The 20,139-nt window shown below is 46.1% G+C and overlaps 1 protein-coding gene across 4 annotated transcripts in view; it reads right to left on the bottom strand.

Moving 5' to 3' along the window:
* The window catches only part of LOC128892051 (uncharacterized), an 86,185-nt gene that overhangs the window by 7,957 nt on the left and 58,089 nt on the right, over window positions 1-20,139 (bottom strand). For all 4 annotated transcript variants that reach the window (XM_054152124.1, XM_054152126.1, XM_054152123.1 and 1 more), the window contains one exon: window positions 4,781-4,911. In XM_054152124.1, the coding sequence (XP_054008099.1) occupies window positions 4,781-4,911 (131 nt within the window). The remainder of the gene's footprint in view (window positions 1-4,780; window positions 4,912-20,139) is intronic.

The following is a 20,139-nucleotide window of genomic DNA, read 5'->3' as shown; positions in this document are numbered from 1 at the left end:
ATTACGTAGCTTCCACTGGTCTGTAAACAAAGTTTAATCGCGGTGGAAATTTTGACGAGTATCAGTCTAGCGATCAACGTGTCAAATACATCGTATCGTCGCGAAGTTACAAACAGTTAAAAAGTAAATTTGAAAAAAGTGGAGAGAGAAATAGAGTTTTCGTAAAGATGGAACTCGAAGAACTTTCGGAGCATTTTTGCAGCGCGTTCCTCTGCATTTTCATCCCCTAAAGAGGACAACCGTGTGGCGTTTTATTTACTTTCGACGGCGTAGCGCCGAGAGGGAAGCTCGTAAAGCTCGGGATGGCGCGAGACCGTCCCGCGACCGAAGAACGCGCCTTATTCGCTTCGGGGTCCCTCCGTCGGGATTATTATCAGCCATTTACACGTTTATGCTCTTTGCCGTGCACGCGGATGGCCTGGCCTCGCTTATGGGAGTAACGGTACCCCGTCTGATTTTTCGGTGCAATAAAATCCCTTTAGAGGACGGTGCGTGATCTAGCAATTAACGATCTCGAGCGGGGCGACCCCTCTCAGGTTTGATTTAGTGCCCGCCACGCGATCGTCGCGTGTATTCTGGGCCCGGTGGGACGCGCTAATCGCGACACGGTACGTTTACTGCGTCATATTTCTGTCCGAATGGTCGTCGTTTCTTTTTCAGCGACGCTCGTCTGCGTTTAACCCATTCGCATCGCACGGGAAAGCGGAAAATACGTTCCTATCGTCGAAATCTTTCCATTGCCAGATATAATGCGCAAATACAGCAACCGGTGCTAATATTCGGATGCTATAGTACTTTATTCGATATCGCAATCTACACCTGACCATAATTCCGGTGATATATTTTTTATTGTGCGATATGTTAGAACGTACATTCTGTTTAACAGAAATATAAAAAAGCAAAGGGTTAATATTGAAATCTTCTAGTACACCGTGACAGCGGTTTTTAGCGATCGTGATCAGTCCACTGAATCCACTCAATTCGATCATTTTCCAAAAGCACGCGTTTTCATCACCCTCGTTAACGAAGGGGGTAGGGGCCATCGAGGCATCCAGATACTTGAGCGTACCCTACGTACCCTGCGAAAAAAGTTCCTTCGATAACGTGATCGCGTCTCACGCGAACCTTCGCACCGCAAGAAGCATCGCAACGACTGAAATATACGATTTCCTGCCGCGCAGCAAAAAACAGCATAGGCGACCGGTAAGCAGCTCGCAACGACCAAGCGGAGGCCTTAAAACCGCAGTCCACAAGGCAATCGGTCAATCGGCGATCAATCCTCCCACAGAGGGAGCAATCTCGGTTCCGAGAACCTGACGAGCCGACAAACAAACTATCAGGACGTCCCATAAGCGACGCCGGTATTCCGAGAAATCGACCAGAGCGAGCGGAAAAATCGCCTCGTCTCATATAAAATACTATGTCGGTGCAATCATCTGCGCTGTGCTTATTTATCGACCGCTCGTTGCCAAGTTAATTTCTTAAGAGGAATCAAAGGATCTAGGAAGGAGTCGATTCCCTCTTAAGGGGAGGCTTTCTGTTTGCGTCGATTTAAAGTGGATTTCGGAGTGAAATATTTGGTTTTAGCTAGTATAATTTTGGCGTGTACTATTGTTAAACATTGATTTTAGAGACTCTTTGATTGTTAAAGAAAAATAATAGAGCCCAGGCTCCGAAATTACTGATAATACACGATATAGTTATCGATATGAGAATGAGTAATTACACGAATATAATACGAACGAATCTGAACGCGATTACAACGAGCCAAAATCAGGTCGCGTGTTCAGTGTAAGCACGACTACTTGCATCTCTATTGCATTGTCTCTTATGCTAATATATTTCCAATGACTATATTTGAAGGCATTTATTACGCAGAAACAAAGAGAGAAAACTTGGTTAGCGGGTCTGATTTTCGGCGTCGTCAAAGTGGGAATTGGCCAAAATAAATCCTACACGACTGGTCTCGAGTTAGAAATTAGCGAGGTCTACTCGCGAACACCGTCGAAATACACTTGGCCTGCGCCTATTCTTACACAGAGATCGGTGTATAAACCACCGTCGTGGCGCGTTTCGTGCGAGAAATCCTCGAGTTTTCTTGGAAGCCATCAGCATTGCCTCCTCGGGAGCGCAACCCCCGCCAAAAGAAAGGACAAAAAGAAGGAACGGAGCATCGTGGCGTAGAAAATCGCGCTCGGGAACGCGAGGATGCCACGACGCCGATATTTTCAGACGGTGTAACGAGCGGAGAAGCGTTCGCCGTTTATGTCGGTCATTCCTCTTCTCGGTTTCTTGGTCGCGCGCCTAGCCTTTCCGTCAGAAGCCGTGGAACCGCGTGACGGCGTTGTTCCTCCCTGGAACCCATTATAAAGGATCCAGCCGAAGGACGCGAGAGGCGACTGGCAAGAACCAACGAACCGCGTCCGCCACCCCGTGTGTCCGCGTCTTTATTTGGATCGGAATTTTTCGGCGTGTCGGGGTGGCTTCTTCGCGAGGATTCCAACGCGAAGGCGTCACGCTTTTTTCAATGTTCGCCACGAGGAGGAAGATCGTACGTCTTTTTCACGGTGGAGACCTGATGCCAGACGCGTGTGACTCGAGATTCGTGGATGGAGGTGGAGGGTACAGATTCACGCGAGGTACAATACTTGGTTATCGATGGATTTGGGATTATTTTATGGAGTAACGATAGAAAAAACATGGATATTTAGGTATTTTTTCCTATTTAACTCTGGATGCCGATGGAAGATCTAGCATAAGGAATAAAATATCCTTGGAACAACGCGTAGGTGTCTAAACGAAAAAATGAGGCAACGGGGATTCGAATATAAAATAAACGATGTTCCACATGGGTGAAACTAATATTAAAATAAAAAGAGAAGCCAGGAAATGGAAGAGGTCCAAAATTCGTGTACTGTATCGTCTCGAGGTGATAAAAACTTTCCTGTTGGCGTGTTTCGCAATGGGTTCGAGGAGTCGAAGAAAAGAAATAGCGAGAGTTTCGAGCAAAAACCGGGCGAGAGTCGTGGGGCATGCACTTTTCCCATGAAAATGGTGGGAACGTAAGGAGCCCACGGAGCGAGGCCAGGGCGTTTAACCAAAATTACGTTTTATATGCGCGAGGGGATCATTGCACGAGACGGTCCATGCGTAACGGCCGCGGTGCAACGGTGCATTTCCGTTTACTACTGCAGCCAGACAACGAAGACCGTAAAACCTGAGCGCCGTGGTTTAACGACAACTGCAACTGCACAAATCGTGGCGTTGCACGAGGCTCGAGGGACATAGCGTCCCTGGCGCACCGGCCACTCTTCCCAAACAGTGGTGCTACGTCTCGAAAGTAAAACGGAGGTTGAAAGTCGAGGAAGAAAATTTAGTTGCAGCAGAAAACAGGATTTAGAGAGGAAGATCGTATTTAAAAAAGGCTTTTCAGTCTTCAGCTCGAGGCCTGAGACAGAGCCATCGGTGTTTTCTATGGTTTTCTGTTACGTTTGTTGACGTTCAAGTATTCGTACTCGTTAGTTATTAAGTCAAGATTGTAAGTAATAAATTGAAAAAGAATTCCGTTTCTCAGTGACGAAGGTATCGTCGTGGATTGCTTTGGAGTCGAGAGTATCCGAGTACTCGAAGGGTTGATATGCATTATTTTCAATTAAAATATATACGTGAACTATGCGACAAGCTAACAGATCAACGACTTTGCAAAGGCGACTAGTCTGTTACTCTCAATGTTCCGGAAACAGTGTTTAAAAGATCATCCAGTGTGAGACCTACGAAGCGTCGAAGAATGCTGCAAAATATTAAAAATGTTACGTATTGATTTGCAACTCGCCACTTTACATCCAAACATCTTGTTCCCTAGTCCTTTTTCCCTGTACCCTTTCCCCCTTTGGAGTACTAAGCTAATTTATTATCCCCTGAACACGCGGTATCAATTACGCGGGGCCCCGGTTCGGGCGTACAATAATTAAATACGGCCCTCGAAAGATCGCTAATTCGATCCACGTTTCGATCCATATAAATGCTAATTACCGGTGTTCCCGTTTCAATCGACTGATTCCCGTGCATCGTGTACGGAACGCCGCGGAGGAACTTTACGGGGGTAATTCCATTTGAAGCGAGTACACGCCTCCGGCCATTTAATTACTCGAGGAAACGGGACCTCGTAGTCGTGATTTCGTCGAACAAAGGCGACATCGTTTCTCCGCCATCGCAGGGAAATTGAAGTGTACGAACCGGAACGGAGCGCACGTGTTTAGCGAGATTTTCGAAAAAAAATTCCAGAGTATATTGGTCAGAAGTTGGCGAGGCATCTACGAGCGGGGAGATTTCGCCCAGGAGCCCCCTTTCTTTCGAGAAATTACACCGCATAGTCCACGCTAGATTCTCGGCTAAATAGAAATCCTGTATCCTGTGTGTCTCGAACTGTTCCATTTTTCTTGTAAGTTAGTCCCGTAAGTATTCGTACCTTCTACGTTCGTTGAAGAAGTTTCTTTAAATTAAACGATAGGTTTGATATTTTCGAATAAATACGAACAAATGCGAAGTTTGCTCGTGTATGTATTTATGGTAAAACATTTATTTGAAACATTTTTTTAATAGATATAGAGAAGGTACGAATATTTATGGGACTGACTGTGTTTATGTTAATGGTTACTATTGCTCCGTCAGTTTATCTCGATATGTCTCGTTCGCGGTCGTCGTGGTAGCATAAAAGAGTAAAGTTGTCGCTGTTATGTTAATGGAACCACCTCGCCTACTCCTGAGCGATATAATATACCTTGTAGGAGATTCTGTCCTCTTCGTCCGAGGACGGGGCGGGGGGATGCTCGCCCGAAGTCGCTACAGCTTCCGTTTCCGCCGGCTGGTACTCGACCTCGCTGCTCCAAGAGTGGCGTCTCTTCAGGTCCCCTGAAACCAAACAGTTGCTGCAACAGCCGATTGGTGCGACACGGGACTCCGATCTTGAGATTTGGCTGAGGGTTAAACAGGGGGACAGAGGTATTCTATGAACTCGTGTCTACTTTTAGGATTGAAAATCTTTTTATTTTCAAACAGCCGAAATTCATGTCACGTTATATGGTGAAAAATGCTGCGAGGCGATGAAATGGGTGGGTAGTAACACAATAAATATTTCGTATTACACAGCTTGAAAAGTGGAAAGGAAATGGGATGAAGGTAGAGAACCACAGCAAATAAAGAAGAAGGACGCACGGTATGATATTTCAGCGATTTAGCGGGACAAAACTTATGTGGTTCAATGTTTCGGAAACTATTAGGTCGTCGACACACGAAGCTACTCGAAAGAAACGTAATTGGTCGGTGACTGAAATCACAAACTAGTTACTTATTGGTTATTAATGATTTTGAACATTCTTAGAAAAAGCATCTACTACTATCACATGAAGTAATAGTGACCGAAATGGAAACGGACTTGCTAGTCTTACGAACAAACAAAAGAATTGAATAAATGATTAATAATCATTTGACAGAGGACAGACTCGTACACGCATGCCTTAAAACTAACCAAACCAAATAGTTATTTCAGCTAACAGATATAACGATATAGGACAAAGTTTTCACGATTACTGTGTTCCATGAATGCTTATTCCGAACCATGATTGCACCAACTAAATATTAATATCTGACAGTAGTTAAATTAATTATTAACAATACTTGTTATTTAAACAATGATGGGGAATATGATTATGCTGTGGTATTAATGATTCGTAAATTCTTTTGTGGATGGATCCAACGAGCCTTCGAATCGACATGTCACGACATGTCACGCGGTTGTTGTTCGCCCTTCCCCTTCTCTACTTCGATAGCGAGCCGCGACCCCTCGACTGACACAGGTACACGAGGGGTGAGAGCTCATTCTTCGATGATCCATCGGTCGATATGGATCTCGCGATCGCGCGTCCGCGTCTCGCGTCCGTCCTATCCTTCCTTGTAGTCTTTGCTTGGTATTGGTTGTGGGTAGCTTAGTTTGGTTTGGTTAGTTTTAAGGCATGTATCTAAGTTAATTTTAAGGCATGCGTGTACGAGAGTCTGTCCTCTGCCAAATGATTATTAATCATTTATTCAATTCTTTTGTTTGTTCGTGCGTCCATATTGGACTCGCAACATCGTTCAGCACTTCGGTCACTATTACTTCATGTGATAAGTGAAGTGACCAACTGTGTAACTGGACAGAAAGGTCGGTTGCCGTCCTCCTGGTGGATCTGTATTCGAGAGGAAGACAATCGGCTCCTCCGGATCGGTTCTCTACTTCCTGCACCACGTTTAGTGTAGTCCCAGGCTCGCGGCGCAGTGCAGTAAGTCCAAAGCGCAGTGAGACGGGTGCAAGTCGTGTCCTATAGTGGCTCCCAACGGGGTGCAGGGTGTGGAGGACTGGTTCGGAGGCGTCGGTCGTCTTCCTCTCGAGTCCAGATCCAACAGGAGGAAACGGAACTGACTCAGTAAGTCCAGTTTCATGGTCGCGTCGCGTCGCGATCTCAATTTAGCTTCCATTTAGTTCAAATAATTATTTGGCAGAGTCAGACTTAGACTTTGGAAATCGAAGGGATATTTGTTTTCCTTTGATTTTCATCGTTTCGTACTTAGTATTAAGCTCGTCGACTCTACGTAGAGTATGCATCTATGTATGTATTCTCTATGTAGAGGGAGATCGAAGGAAGTTTGATTCCTTCTATCTCCGGGTCTCCAGTCGCAGCAACCTCCACGTGGTGAGACCTGGTAATCGGTATTATTCGTAACGAACAATCCTTCGTCGCGAATAATACCGAGAGCTAATGGCTGCGAACTTGGAATAAGATCTTTAGATATAAAAAGTGCAGAAGTGTAAATTACAAAAGTTTAAATTGCAAAAGTGCAAAAGTGCAAAGTGAAATTAGATTTAGATTACCAAGGACAACATCAAGAAGCCGTAGCTGGTATTAGTGGTCCGTAGTGGAGATGGTTTCTATGCATTTATCGTACAAAAATTTGTGTGTATAAGGAGATTTTACTGTAGTAATAAAAAAATGTTCCGTTACAATTGAGTCTTAGTGCGTCACGAAGCAACAAAGAGGTTTTCTAAGAAAAAAATGTCCTGTCCGCGGAAAATCATTAAGTATGGTACAGCAGGTGGCAGTTCGCGATCAGTTAGTTTAGTTAGTTAGATTTTCAATCTCTTCAACTCTTGCGTGTGCGCAAAGTATGTAAATTTGTTCCTTTTTTAAGGGTACTCAACTTTAACTGCATGTTATAATAAAGAGTCGTTTCTGTACCTCTTCCTAAGGCGCACAGAATTACAGTCTCGGTACCTGATCAGCTTCAAAATCCTATTACAAAAACTGAGCAACAGGTTGGACAGTTGCAGCCCTGAGGGGTTACAGCTACAGGTGACTATGGAATGTGTAACCCCAAAGTAAATGGAAGGTCGAGGGATTAATAACTAATTGAATGTGTAAAGTTACATATTCTTCGATCCCTTCTACTCGTAGGACCTCGTCTCTAAGAATCCTTAAGACCCCGAAAGCCTCCAAGTTTTATGATTCCAGGACCTCGATACCCGAAAATTCCAGCCTCTATATCCCTGCTATTTTAGAAGCAGTCTCGGCCGATCGAAAGGACAAGAAGCGGATCGGTCGTTGGTCAAAATCCCGCGGGAGGATAAACGAAAAGGAACAGAGAGCGCGGCGCGTGCCAGGATGCGGTCGGTAATTAATACGAGTCGAGTCAATCGGGCCCGGCTTAATTAGAATTGTCACTATCGTTCATCTCGACGGCAGCTGTTTAACGTCAACTCGCCAATCGAAGCGTGGCTGACAAAACTGGCCGCTACCACTTTTTGCCCTTGGCCGCCGGGACACGGCGTATAATCCCTACACCGTGTTCACCGACGACGCGTCTCCTGTTACGGACTACGGATTTCCCGTCTGTTACCGATGGAATCTCGCTCGATCGGGGACGCTTATTAATTTCCAGCCGGCCTGGAAAGGACGACGAACGAAATCGGTTCGGCCAGTTATGGTCTTCCCGCTCGACTACGCTTTTTCGCATCGTTCGAGGGAAGAAATCGTTCGCCGCATCGCGGACTGGTACCCGCTCCCGTTTTCCCAACGATCTAATTTTTGAAACGACCGATGCTTAAACACCGACGCGTTACCGGTTTCCCGCGGAAACTCGGACGTTTTAATCGTTTCCAACGCCCTCGGCGAGATCGAGCTTTTTAACGGTATTCTTCAAGCGATGCTTCGACTAACTCGTCAGGTGTGCTATCTTGTTTCGCGAAACGGGTTCTAGATCAGGATTTCTTATTAAGAATTATTATGTATTCGAAGTAACAAAGGGAGTTCCAGCGAGAATCTAGGCGTATTGAAATCTTTTCCAATTTTTACTGATTACTCATACATAAACGCAATTTTGTTTTCTGTAACAGACCGAAACCCATTCGATTAATATCGAGATGATCGAAGAATTTTCGAGGATTTTCAACGGCGCCCGCGAAATATTTAAGGTCGACGCACGACGGCTGGAACGAGGATAATGATCGAAGATAAGCGCGCAGGTTAAACACTGTGTTCGAGACGTGACTTATGGGATTCGATCGGGTATAGGGGGCGCGTGTTCTACCTACAAATTTACTCGTTTACTCGCTTCGTGGAATGCCACGGGGTCCCACGGGAAGAGCGGACACGGGGCGCGGAAAGAGTAGTGCGTACCGACGATCACGAAGAGGAAATTTATCGGTTCGACGGTCCAAGTGTGAATTACGTCGATTCTCGCGTGAGCAGCAATAAAATATTCCTTAAAGCTTCATCGCGTTGTGCCCCGTGTACCTGCTTATTTGCATCGGCAGTATCTCACGCGCTTCGCGCGCGATTTTAAGCGCCGTCTCGTCGTTACTCGGTTTATTAACGTTAACCCCTCGCGTCTTTTGACTTTTTGTAAATGCCATTACGTCCGAGAAAGAGAAATCGAAAGATGAATTTCAGAGTCTCTTTCCATGCGAAGGCGGCGGAGAACAGCGTTTCTCGGTATATACTTCGAACGTACATCGATCAATAAATGTCGCGGTGTTATTAGGTGAGAAATTAATTCTGAAGTTTTAGTAAAAATATTTACACATCATTCTGTTACAGTCAAATACCAACTTTAATGAAAAATATGTTTTGTTTGGTCGTTTAATGTTTCTTAGATTAATGTCTCGTCGATTCGGTGTGTTCAGTGTATGTACCAGAGTTTCATTTGCTACCTCGCATCTCTGGGATGAGAAACTGCCCTCACCTAAGTTTATTCTCTACAACCACAAATTAAACCTTTTGAAACAGAAACGTTCGATGTTTGCGTTGATCTTATCGACTATTATCTTGTGTACTAGAGGTGTCAATCTTAGCCCCACGAACAATGCGAATTTCCCATGGCGGCTCTTAACGCTGAGAACGCCTCAGCGTTTCGCGCCGCCATAAAACATAATGGACGCCAATTTGACACGGGTTCCGCGAGAGTTACGAGCGCGAACTCCTCAAACTGCGACTCTGTTCCCTTCCACCGTGGGGTGGCAAACTGCCATACTCGGCATACGCACGTGCATCGCGAGGATACGCAGAGAATGCCGTGCGTGCACGTGGCTTCCGGGATCTAACTCGGACGAAGCGAAGCAGAACCAGGAGTTCTCCGAATAATAATACATTTTAATTTTTTTTATCTTGCCTCTCTCAAACAATCTCGGAAAATAATTTGTATCGCGTTGACTGGAAACTCCGTTGAAAGATTTATTTATTAAAGAAACGTTAAATACCGATCAATAAAATAATTTCCATCATTTTCCCTTTACAAAAAAAGTCCTTCGATTTTTCACTGAAAAACATTTCCAAGTCGAAGTTCCAAGTTTGTTGAATTTAAACTAGTACTTATTTTTGCAATTTCGCCAAATTAACGACGCAGATTTATTTTCTTTAGCATCTAATCTTCAGAAGTAATTCATTTAATTCCTTAGGCCGATCGCACACGGGCGCAACCGATCAGTTTCAAACCACTCTTGAAACTGTAGTTGTATGCGACCGTGGATCTAGGTAAAACAAAGATAGCGGAGTAGGTAAAACAAAGAGCGCAAACGGTTTGTAACAGTAATTTCAAATCGGTTGCGCCCGTGTGCGTTCGACCTTAGTGAAAAATCCTGTCATCAATGTACGAATGACGGGACGATCAACGCGTTAACCATCCCAAATAAATAAAGAAACGATCCCCGAAACGGGTATCGGTGAGCGTGTCGAGAATTAGGACAACGTCCTACCCCCCTGGGTGAAACCAGTTCCGAGTAAAATGGAGCATCGCGATCGATCATCAACGGGTCGGCGACCAGTTCTTTCGGGCGTGGATGATTGATATTTCCGGAATTTGCGTAGCAGAACGCGCAGCGATTGTAATTGCAAAGAACCGGGTCGAGCCGGTCGGGATGATAAATAATCCCGACGCGACGCGACGCGGCGGCGAGCGGATGGAAAATCGTTTCTTGCTCGCTCGCCGAGGGAATCCCACCGGGCATCGTCCCCCGAGCGAAATAGTTAATGCGACTGTAACTCATCTACCTCGATTTCTTACGGTGCCTGACGTCCGCGACGTCTCAATCGACGTGCTCGCACGAAAAGAACGTTACCTGTTCTAGTTCTTTCGTTCGATGATCGACGATCCGGAACGCGGCGGCGGCGGCGACGATCCCGGGGAAACTCATTAACATTTAACCGGTAATCAGCGTGTGATTAACGAGGCGGGTGCCCCTAGGTCCGCGCAGCGGCTCGATAACAGCTCTAAATCGGATCTTATCATCCGTTGGATCTCGCGGAGATCCAAGGGTCGTTAACAGTCGCCGTGGGTTCCGTGAATGCGGATCGTCACGATCCAGTGACGGTGATCCATGCCGCGGTCCGTGTCATCGTTTCTTGTCGGCCCGCCTCCGGCCTAAGCAACCGGCTCCTTTACATTTCCACCTTATTTATAGTTATCGGGCATAACTAGCGTGCCTGCTTCGCGGCCATCGATGATTTTCTCGATCAACTCTTTGCCGCGCGGTGGTTAACTCGACCACCTAGAAAACTCGAGCACTGTCGCACCGGTCGGCTACTTACGCCGACAATTTACACGCGCTCGCATAACTGAATACGAATAAACTTGTTTCCACCGCTTTCATCTTTCTTAGCCTCCTACGAAAGAATCCTGCTGAAATTCTTCGCGGGGAATTAGAGTTCGAGTTCGACGCTCATCCGGATGTCGACAGCTTATCTCGCGTCGTTTGCATATCACCTGGGATAAATAAATAGGAGATTTGCTTCGAAGGTTTCCGTTGAAATACCGCGGTGGATTCAACAACTTGGATTCAACAAACATAAATAAGTACGTTTCCACCACTTTTATATTTTTTCACGCATCCTATGTACCGGGAGGTGCCTGTTAATATTCATGGGTAAAGGAAAGAGTCTTCCGCATTCAGTGTTCGTTCGAGCCACCACTTTTCTTCTTGTCTCTGTTACGATCCTTCCTGTCGAACTTCGAAGATCACAGTTCCTTTCAGCACAGTGGTCTACTCTATTCTACTCCTTCGCATTTTTCACCCTTATATTTTCCAATTGAAATTCTCGTCGAAGAAGCCTCTGTGTCTGTGGTTTTCCTTTAGCGACGAGCACCCAGCGCGGTTCTCCAGCCATGGACACGGTGTATCGACGGACGGCGTGTCACGGTCGACGATGGTTTTCCTCGATCGTTATTAAAACCTTGAACCCCGTGGGACGTTCGACGGCTACCACGACGCGATCTCCGCGGCTGTTATTGTTTATCGAAGGTCGGTATCGCGCACTCGATCATCCCCGAGGTACCGCGACGTTGTCTCGAGCACGGGGCGCTCCTCATGTTCACTGACACGTGCGATCACGGATACGTTCGCCGAGATATTACCGGCGGGATTTCCTCCCTCGAAGGAGGCTGGCCGCGGGAACGATCGGAACGCAATTTGCACGAAGGATCGGCTCGCGGATCGCTCGGTCGTTCCCCGTCGACGAGCATCGAATAGATTTCGGGTCGCAGGTGCGCTACAGGTTCACCCACAGGTGCAGCTTCGACTAGACTAAAGGCAGGAGCGTGCTCGTGTGCCGGCAAGTACTCTAGGAGAAGAGAGAAAGAGGAGGCATACCGGTGCTTCGATTGGTCCATGCTTCCCGCGAAAACGACCCAGCCAATCACCGTGACCGCGCCACGTAATTGCCGGGTATCACGATTCACAAAAACGGGGGAGGGATACCCTTTCGAAATTCCCCGAGGTGAGCTTCCCCTACCCTCGCTTTCTTTTTTTATTACGCCCAGGCACCGGTTACCGTGTGCTCCGACGTATTTTTGAAGTCTATATCGATCGCTGTATTGTCCACACCTGGAACCTACAGAGACCCGTTCCACGCGGATCTACGAAAGAAGCCCTTTCCCTTGGCCGAATATTTTTATATATAAAGGCTATATATTGTTAGACGAAAGTATTTTTATATATCTAAGATGGTAGATATAAGAACACCGTTTCGCTTCTTCTATCCTTGAAATGGTAGAAAGTAATTTTTACCTCGATCTCGTTCCTTAAGAAAAATGTAATGTCGCTCGCTGAAAGATGAAAGACGAGAGTCGATTTTATTTAGGAAAATAAATCTCAAGGAACGAAAGGTCTCGAGTGATAGAAAATTGGACGCCGTTCGGAAGACTTTCCATGGTTGGAAAGGAACAGTTTATCCGATTGCATATTTCTCAAGATAGATGTAGAGTTGTAGGATTTTCAGTCCTCCCCATTAGCATTTTCAGATCGTTACGGATGGTGTTGGGTTGTCTGGAAAGTTCGTGTGATTTTTGGTAGATACGAGTCCGAATATATCGGAATGGTTGAAAACAAATAACACGAATACATCGCTTAAAAGGTGGAAAGGTTGTGGAACAAAATGGTGCCTATGTAAGTTAACACTTTATTATCGGGAACCTATTTATAGGCTTTTTAATTCCAGTTTTAAGCATTTCGAATTTATTTACTGTGTCGATGGTTGTCTATTTACAATGTCACAGTTTTTGGATACAGACTTGGCTTTCAATGTATCTAGTAACGATATGGAGGAATTATTGTCAGCCTAAATTGGCATATGCTATCGTAGAAAATTCTCGGTATATAAAGTGTTAACAAATATATATATAATAATTCAAATGTGCCTTTGAATTTTTATTGAAAATTGGCACGAACTTTCTGGACAACCTGATACATAGTTTTACCATCTACATTCCTTCCAATGAAAAAATTATATAATACATGGCATACACGAAAGCATAATCAAGTGCTTCGAGCTTCATAATGTAAGAAGCTCGAAGCTGAAGCGATTCAGGGAAATTTTCCAACGAACTTTCAACTTGAACATTTCGAATGAGTTAGGAAAATCAACCCGGGCCGTTCTGCAGCAGGCACAATTGACTACTCCTAGGATCGCGACGATTTAATTTGTGCGAGTACGCACGGTTCTCGGCCAAATTCTCGTTAAGTCGGAACGCGCGAACAAATAAATAACATTTGGAGAGAAAGGCAAGGGACTCGCACGATTGGGCGGACGTTCGTGAGTGGTGGCGGCGAGTCGAAGCTCGGTTGGGAGGAGGAGGCCGAAGGAATAAGGCAGAGGAGGGCCCAACGACCTCTGACCCTCCTGGGAACCACGAGGGGGCTCGAGGGCCTCCTCGAGAAAGAAGCTCGGGAATCCGACGGACCCACCCGGCCGAAATACTTCCACGAGAGTGCCTCATGCCCCAAACGGCAACCTCGATCGCCTCGAATCGCATGCCGGGAAATACGGCATCGATTGCGAATTAATTTGTCCTCGAATTCGCTTCGGTTGATATTCCACGCGGAGTCGAGCACGCTCGGACGATACAAATTACTCAATAAGGAGACCACGCTCCGGCGATTTCATTAAATGCTCCGTGACTGGATGCTATCCCTTCCTCAGCCTCCTCGGCGAGCTTTGCCGAGAATCTAGAAAGTATTCGTTAATTAAGTCCATATGAATTTATCAATCTACTGTTCGAGATCGGTATAAAGCGAAAGTCTAGAAGATTGTTTAATCTTGAGTCGATCGAAAGTAGGGCCAACTATTTACTATGTATACTGCTTTCTATTTTTTTTTTTTACTTGCTTTTCAATTTATCGTGAATTAATCTGAATTTTTTGGTGGGTGAATGCACCAAGTAAAGGTGACCTTTTCTTCCTCTTAACGTCTTGGCGCTTTTGATAGGTGCCACTCAGGCATACTACGGTGGCATATGCCCAAACTTTCTCGATCCGATGCTCTTACTATCAAAGAAATGGCCCCCTCTTCTGGCCCTTTCTTTTAATTACCCAATTTCGGTCCGCTATTTCCACCTTCCCTTTGTTTCTAACTCCGGATTCGGAGTTGGCGGGGTCGAAAAGATTGTCGTTAACGACCGCGTGCCTTATTGGAGCCGCGCTCCCCGCCAGCCACCCTCTCTGCTTTGCATCATTACGGAAGATTGATGTAGTAACGGTATACGGTTGTTCATCTCGCTGTTAAAGTGTCTCGTCTTTTTTCGCGGTCGATATTCCTCGAAAGGCAGCCACGAAGGGGGCCTAATGGCCAGCAGACGTCTACAAAGAGAAATTTTTCGATAACGCCGTCGGCCGTTGGCCGGCCTGGCTGAAATTTGTATCGTCGCCGGCCAATCTGCCACACGGCGCTGGTTCGAGCTGGCCCACGGCGTCGCTATTTCCACGCCAATGTATGGGGCTTCTTAGCGGCGGTCGGCGACAACGCGTAAACCTCCCAGCTGCAGGATAAATCCTCCTTACCGTGAAACTTTCCACCCAGCCATCATTTAGGCGGGATCACGCGGGCCCCTCTTCCGCGTCGTAATTTCTTTGCGCCGAACCATGCGTGTAAATGCGCCGTTGGATTCCGTTCGTGGTTTACATCGGGACCTTCGAAGCCCACCGAGCTGCTGGAAATCTTTGGCGACGGGGATTTCTGCTGGGAACCGACGTGGATCTTCCTTTCCTGGGAAATAACGATTTCGACGATATCAACTCTTTGGTTTCTTTGGAGCTTGGTCTTTCTATTGGACTTGAATTTTTATGTAGAACAATTCCGATCTTTTAGGGCGGATGTGTAGATTCGCTGTGTCTTCTTACGACGAAATGACACGATGAGCTGAATAGATTTTTCATGAGTACAAGGTCCCAAATGTCACCAGGAACGTAGATTTAAATAATAGTTTTACGAATCAACTACTTGTGTTGTTCGACCCTTCCAATCTGCATGGCCTACTTCCGTCTCTCGGTTCGCATAACTGGCTCGTTTGAAGAATGGTGTTAACGATATAAAATCGTCATAAAAGTTTCGCCAAGTCGTAATGAGAATAATTAAAACGCGAGAATGATAAAACCTGAATTTTACGCGACATATAGACACCGTTTGGGAAAATGTCAGGGTTATTTAACGCAGGACCTGTATCGGTATTTACCGTCCTCGAGATCAGAATGATCGGGTTATTATCTCCGCGCACTTTTACGACGATTTTGCGAACTTTATTTCAGGATCGTTAACATCGTTCGTATTTTATTTACGTAGCGCATTAAAACACGAAGCGTACACGTCCAATTGCACGTATGTCGAGCACCATGAAATAGCAATGTTACATCTGTATCCGAATTTGTCCGAGCATCGATGTTTGTACACTTTTCTCGTTCAACCGTGCTTGGCTATTCGTTCCATGGAAGATGTTCGATTTAGTCGATTAAAAACAAAATGGGATTTCTGCGAGACGTTGTAAAATCTTAGATTCCAACATTCCCAGGGAAATAAAACGCGAATCGTTCCGTGAGGGGAGGTGCTGATTCGTGATATGTTTTCTAGTAATAAAATCTTGAACTTCGTAGTAATAGAAACGACGCTCCGGTGATTTCGACGCATCGCGTTGAAAGTAAGTACCGCACCGTCGGACTCGACGAGCTGAACATATTTCCCACAGGGACGTAGTTATCGCCGAGGCACGCGAGCAGGTGCAGGACTCAGATATTTAATTTATGGAATTTATTTCTCGGACGTTAGTGCATATTCGCCACGTTTTGAAAAAAGTGGAAAATTCGTTCCGGTTACAATTTTGTTTAACGATGCAAATTGGTTAAATCGAACGAGTACGAGAATCGATCTCAACGAGAATATTTACCTCGATATGCCATATTATGTTCCCATTTGTATGATCGCGGATCCCGAATAAAGTACGTATCCGTATCACGTTCAATTCAAATTAATTGTAATCGAACAACGGGAGATTTCCTGTCTAAGGTCGTAAGAAACTTAATCACGCCACTGTCCGGGCACCGACGCTACCTGGAACTCTGGCTCGTCGTTTTTCCGCGGTAATTTCGTTCGCGTTTCCGTTCCGGGAAGGTCGTGGAAAGCTGGGATGGAAGAAAAACCGCGATGACTAACGGAAGTTTCATTCTCACGCGCAAAGGGTATGCACGTGATTAACCGAGCGTCGCCTCCATCGTCGTCGTTCGTCCTCGGCGATATTTTTGTCGGCGCTGGCCAGGATTTAAGGGGCAACCAGGCGCAGAAAGCGCGCGAGCGTGTAATGGTGATTGAATGCGGTTAATGGTCGTCCCGTACGGGACTCGCGGCCCTCCGAGATATACGTTATGACTCGGGCATAACATTTACCGGGTGGTAAACAGCCGGGCATAAACTCCGATGCTCCAGGAACGAGCCCTTTCTCGAAGGAAATTGCGAGAAACCTACGCTTGCCGATCCAATTCTCATTTTGCCTGCATTCGTACTCGCCCAACGCGGTCGATCGCTGAGCCTTGGATGGAATATGGCATCGGGGGATGATTTCTGCCCGAAGGAAACGATTTCGTTTATCGATAACAAGAACGAGGAGCGTTGAGTCACGATTTCGAAGTCTGTATCTTCTTTGGGTAATTTCTAATGCACCTTGGTCCTTTAGATTCTACTGGTGCTAAGACGATACCGACTCTAAACAGTTCGAGCTTTATTTATCTTCTTCTCGATTCCGATACCGATCCTTCCTTCCTCCCACAGTTCCACAACCACCCAACCTTACAAGCAGAGAGCTCTCACCGTCTAGAAATTTGGATTACTTCGCACCTCTGGTCACTTGAACTATACTGCGAATCAGAGATGTCAAAATCTCGCTCTGGGTGCAGTGGGCGCGCCTTTGAATCGCGAGCACCGTTGTGGCGCCCGACGACAAACGTCTCCGGACGACATCGACACCGACGCGCCGTGACAAATCGTTCCGAGCGGCGTGACGCTGTAAATCAAAGCTCCCCGCTCGCGAAACGCTTCGGCGAACTCCGCGAGGAGCGATCCAGAACGAGAGGATAGAACGGGACCCATCGAGAGGAACGAAGAGGACAAAAGAGCCCCTCCGCCGCGAGCGCGGCTAAACCGCGATTAAATCGTAGCCGATAAAACGTCGGCGGGGCATTAATAATAATTAGACACGCCGCGGCACGAAATTATCGGGCAGCCTCGGTGCCTAGATAATAAACTTGCCAATGAGCCCGCGATCGCTAACGCTAATAAATTAAAGAATAGCGTAAGCGCGCGAGAATCCAGGAATTATCGTTGGATTAATTGGGGAGGATCGTAAACTCGGTCCCAACGGAAATAATGGTAATTGAATGCGGCTGGCTGCGGAAAAGAACGTTTTACGAGGCGGCTGAGGGCTTCCAGGATGTTCCAGGTCCGCGTTGCAGCTAGGTCTCGTCGTATTTCGCGCGATTAGCTGACGAGGGAACGAAACGAGAGACGAGAATAGAAGACTTGGTCGAATCGCAAATGGATCAATGAAATAAAAAAGAATCAGAAAAATTGAGTTACGTCACATCGAGAACCTCGCTGATTCGTTCTTTGAGAAACAAAAAAGTAATTCCCCTTTTGCCTCGAGGGGAACAAGTTGTCGTTACACGAATCAGAATAGGACACGCCAAGTTTTCTCACTCGTATCTGTTACCGCTTAACGCGCCCGCTATACAATGTGCTCCTCGAGAAATATAAAATAGGAAGTACGTTAAATGATTACGTTACAAAGAATAAGATTCGCGACATACTTAAATTCATCGAAGAAACGAAGATTATTATTAATAAAATAATGTTGCGAAAGTACGAAGAAATTATAACGGTTTCTTTTCCGCAAGAATCCAACAGTTTCAGCCGCAAAATTCGCGCGATAAGCGCAATAAACGCGTCTGAGGCGTCAAAGGGACCACCGTCCGATGAAACGTCGAGGAAGATTCCCTTCGGTGAGCGGAAAATAATTACGCCGCTCGTGAATCTTATAATCGTATGCGCGCGCACGGGCGGGCGTGGGTGGATTCGCTAAATTTCAATCTGCTTGGTTGCCAGAACGCGCGTCATCCGAATCGTCATGGTTGTGACGTCGCCGTGACGTCGCGCCGCGTGTGGTCCCCTTCGGTTTATTAAGTCCACCCTCCGCCGTGGGGGCCCCCGGGCGCCAGGATCGCAGCCACGTACAAAGAACGTTGAGAGGCTCGGTGAAACGGGATTAATGTATTATATTAACCCTTTGCACTCGGATGTCCCCTACGAGGGGACATTCCAAGTCTGGCAAATTTTCTTAGCGGATATGCAGAGCTATTAGTTTTGTTCTACCTTTCAGCCTTTGGCACCCACCGCGTGTTTACAAGTGTGATCACGGGTGCCTTATCGTGTCATCGGATATGTAGATGAGACGGAGGAATCTCCTGATCGCTAGAATAACGATAAAGGATACTACGCGTCCGTAAGCGATAACCGGTCCTGCCTTTCGATGCCAACGACAAATTTCCGTGTAACGATGAACCTCTCCAACATTGAAGAAGCAGCAACAAGAACGATCACTGGCGCAAGGCGATCGATTAAATACGGTACGAAAGAAACTGCAACGGAACCAAGGCAGTCGCGTTGATCGTCGAGCTAATCAGCGGGTCTAGTCACGCGAATCCCGCTAACTCATGCTATCATATCGCTGGCCTCCTTCCCTCGCGCCTTTATGAAAACAACCTTAATGCATTCGTAATACACCACCGATCGCCATCGATCCAGGAAATAACTGACATTCCGAAAGCTTCGATAGACTTCGGCTTTTTGCCCAGAAATCGTCTTTCATCATCATTACGAGACAGGTTTGTCTTCAAATGCAGTAGATAAACGTGGAACCTTCGTGTCTTTCTGACATCGTGGACATTTGTACAGAAGCAAATGCTGGTCAATTACCGCATACCTTTGCGTTTCCGGTAGACATTAGTTTAGGTTTTAACGAAAAGGGATCGAAGTACAAATCGAACAGATCGAGAGCAAGGAAAACTACCAATTGAGCGACCAGAGTGCACGACCTCCTTCCTAAACCTAACATTCCAAACGGCTATCGCCCGTAACACGGAACGTAAATGATTAAGGCATGTACGGTAGGACCTTGATGAACGTAGAAGAAGCTCGTTGCACTCGAGGTAACAAATTAAAGTCACTTAGTAACGAGTGAAGTTGAAGCTGGAAGTAACAGGTGGTAATAACCATACACGGTGCACATCGTGTAAATGGGACTTCTTCTTGGATTGGTTACTTCAATCATCGCTTGAACATCGATCCTTCAAGGAATCTCGATATTTGAAGAATGCTCCTATGCATGTTGAGTTTCCACAGGTGGTGCTCTTAGAATCCCAGTCATCCATACCGTAGACGAAGGATCATCGTTCAACTTGGCCTTCGTTGCGATCTCTTGAGAGAATGCTCCTATTCACGTTGAGTTTCCACATGTGGTGCTCTTAGAATCCCAGTCATCTATACCATAGAATCTAATGGCATAGACGAAGGATCGTCGTTCAACTTGGCCTTCATTGCGATCTCTTAAGAATGAAGCTCCTACTTACGTTGAGTTTCCACAGGTGGTGCTCTTAGAATCCCAGTCATCTATACCATAGAATCTAATGGCATAGACGAAGGATCGTCGTTCAACTTGGCCTTCATTGCGATCTCTTAAGAATGATGCTCCTATTTACGTTGAGTTTGCACGGGTGGTGCTCTCAGAATCTTAGTCATCCATACC

The sequence above is a fragment of the Hylaeus anthracinus genome, unplaced genomic scaffold (genome assembly GCF_026225885.1).
Source record: "Hylaeus anthracinus isolate JK02 unplaced genomic scaffold, UHH_iyHylAnth1.0_haploid 12002, whole genome shotgun sequence".
In the NCBI taxonomy this organism is placed as follows: Eukaryota; Metazoa; Arthropoda; class Insecta; order Hymenoptera; family Colletidae; genus Hylaeus; species Hylaeus anthracinus.
This window is presented reverse-complemented; position numbering and strand designations above follow the sequence as displayed.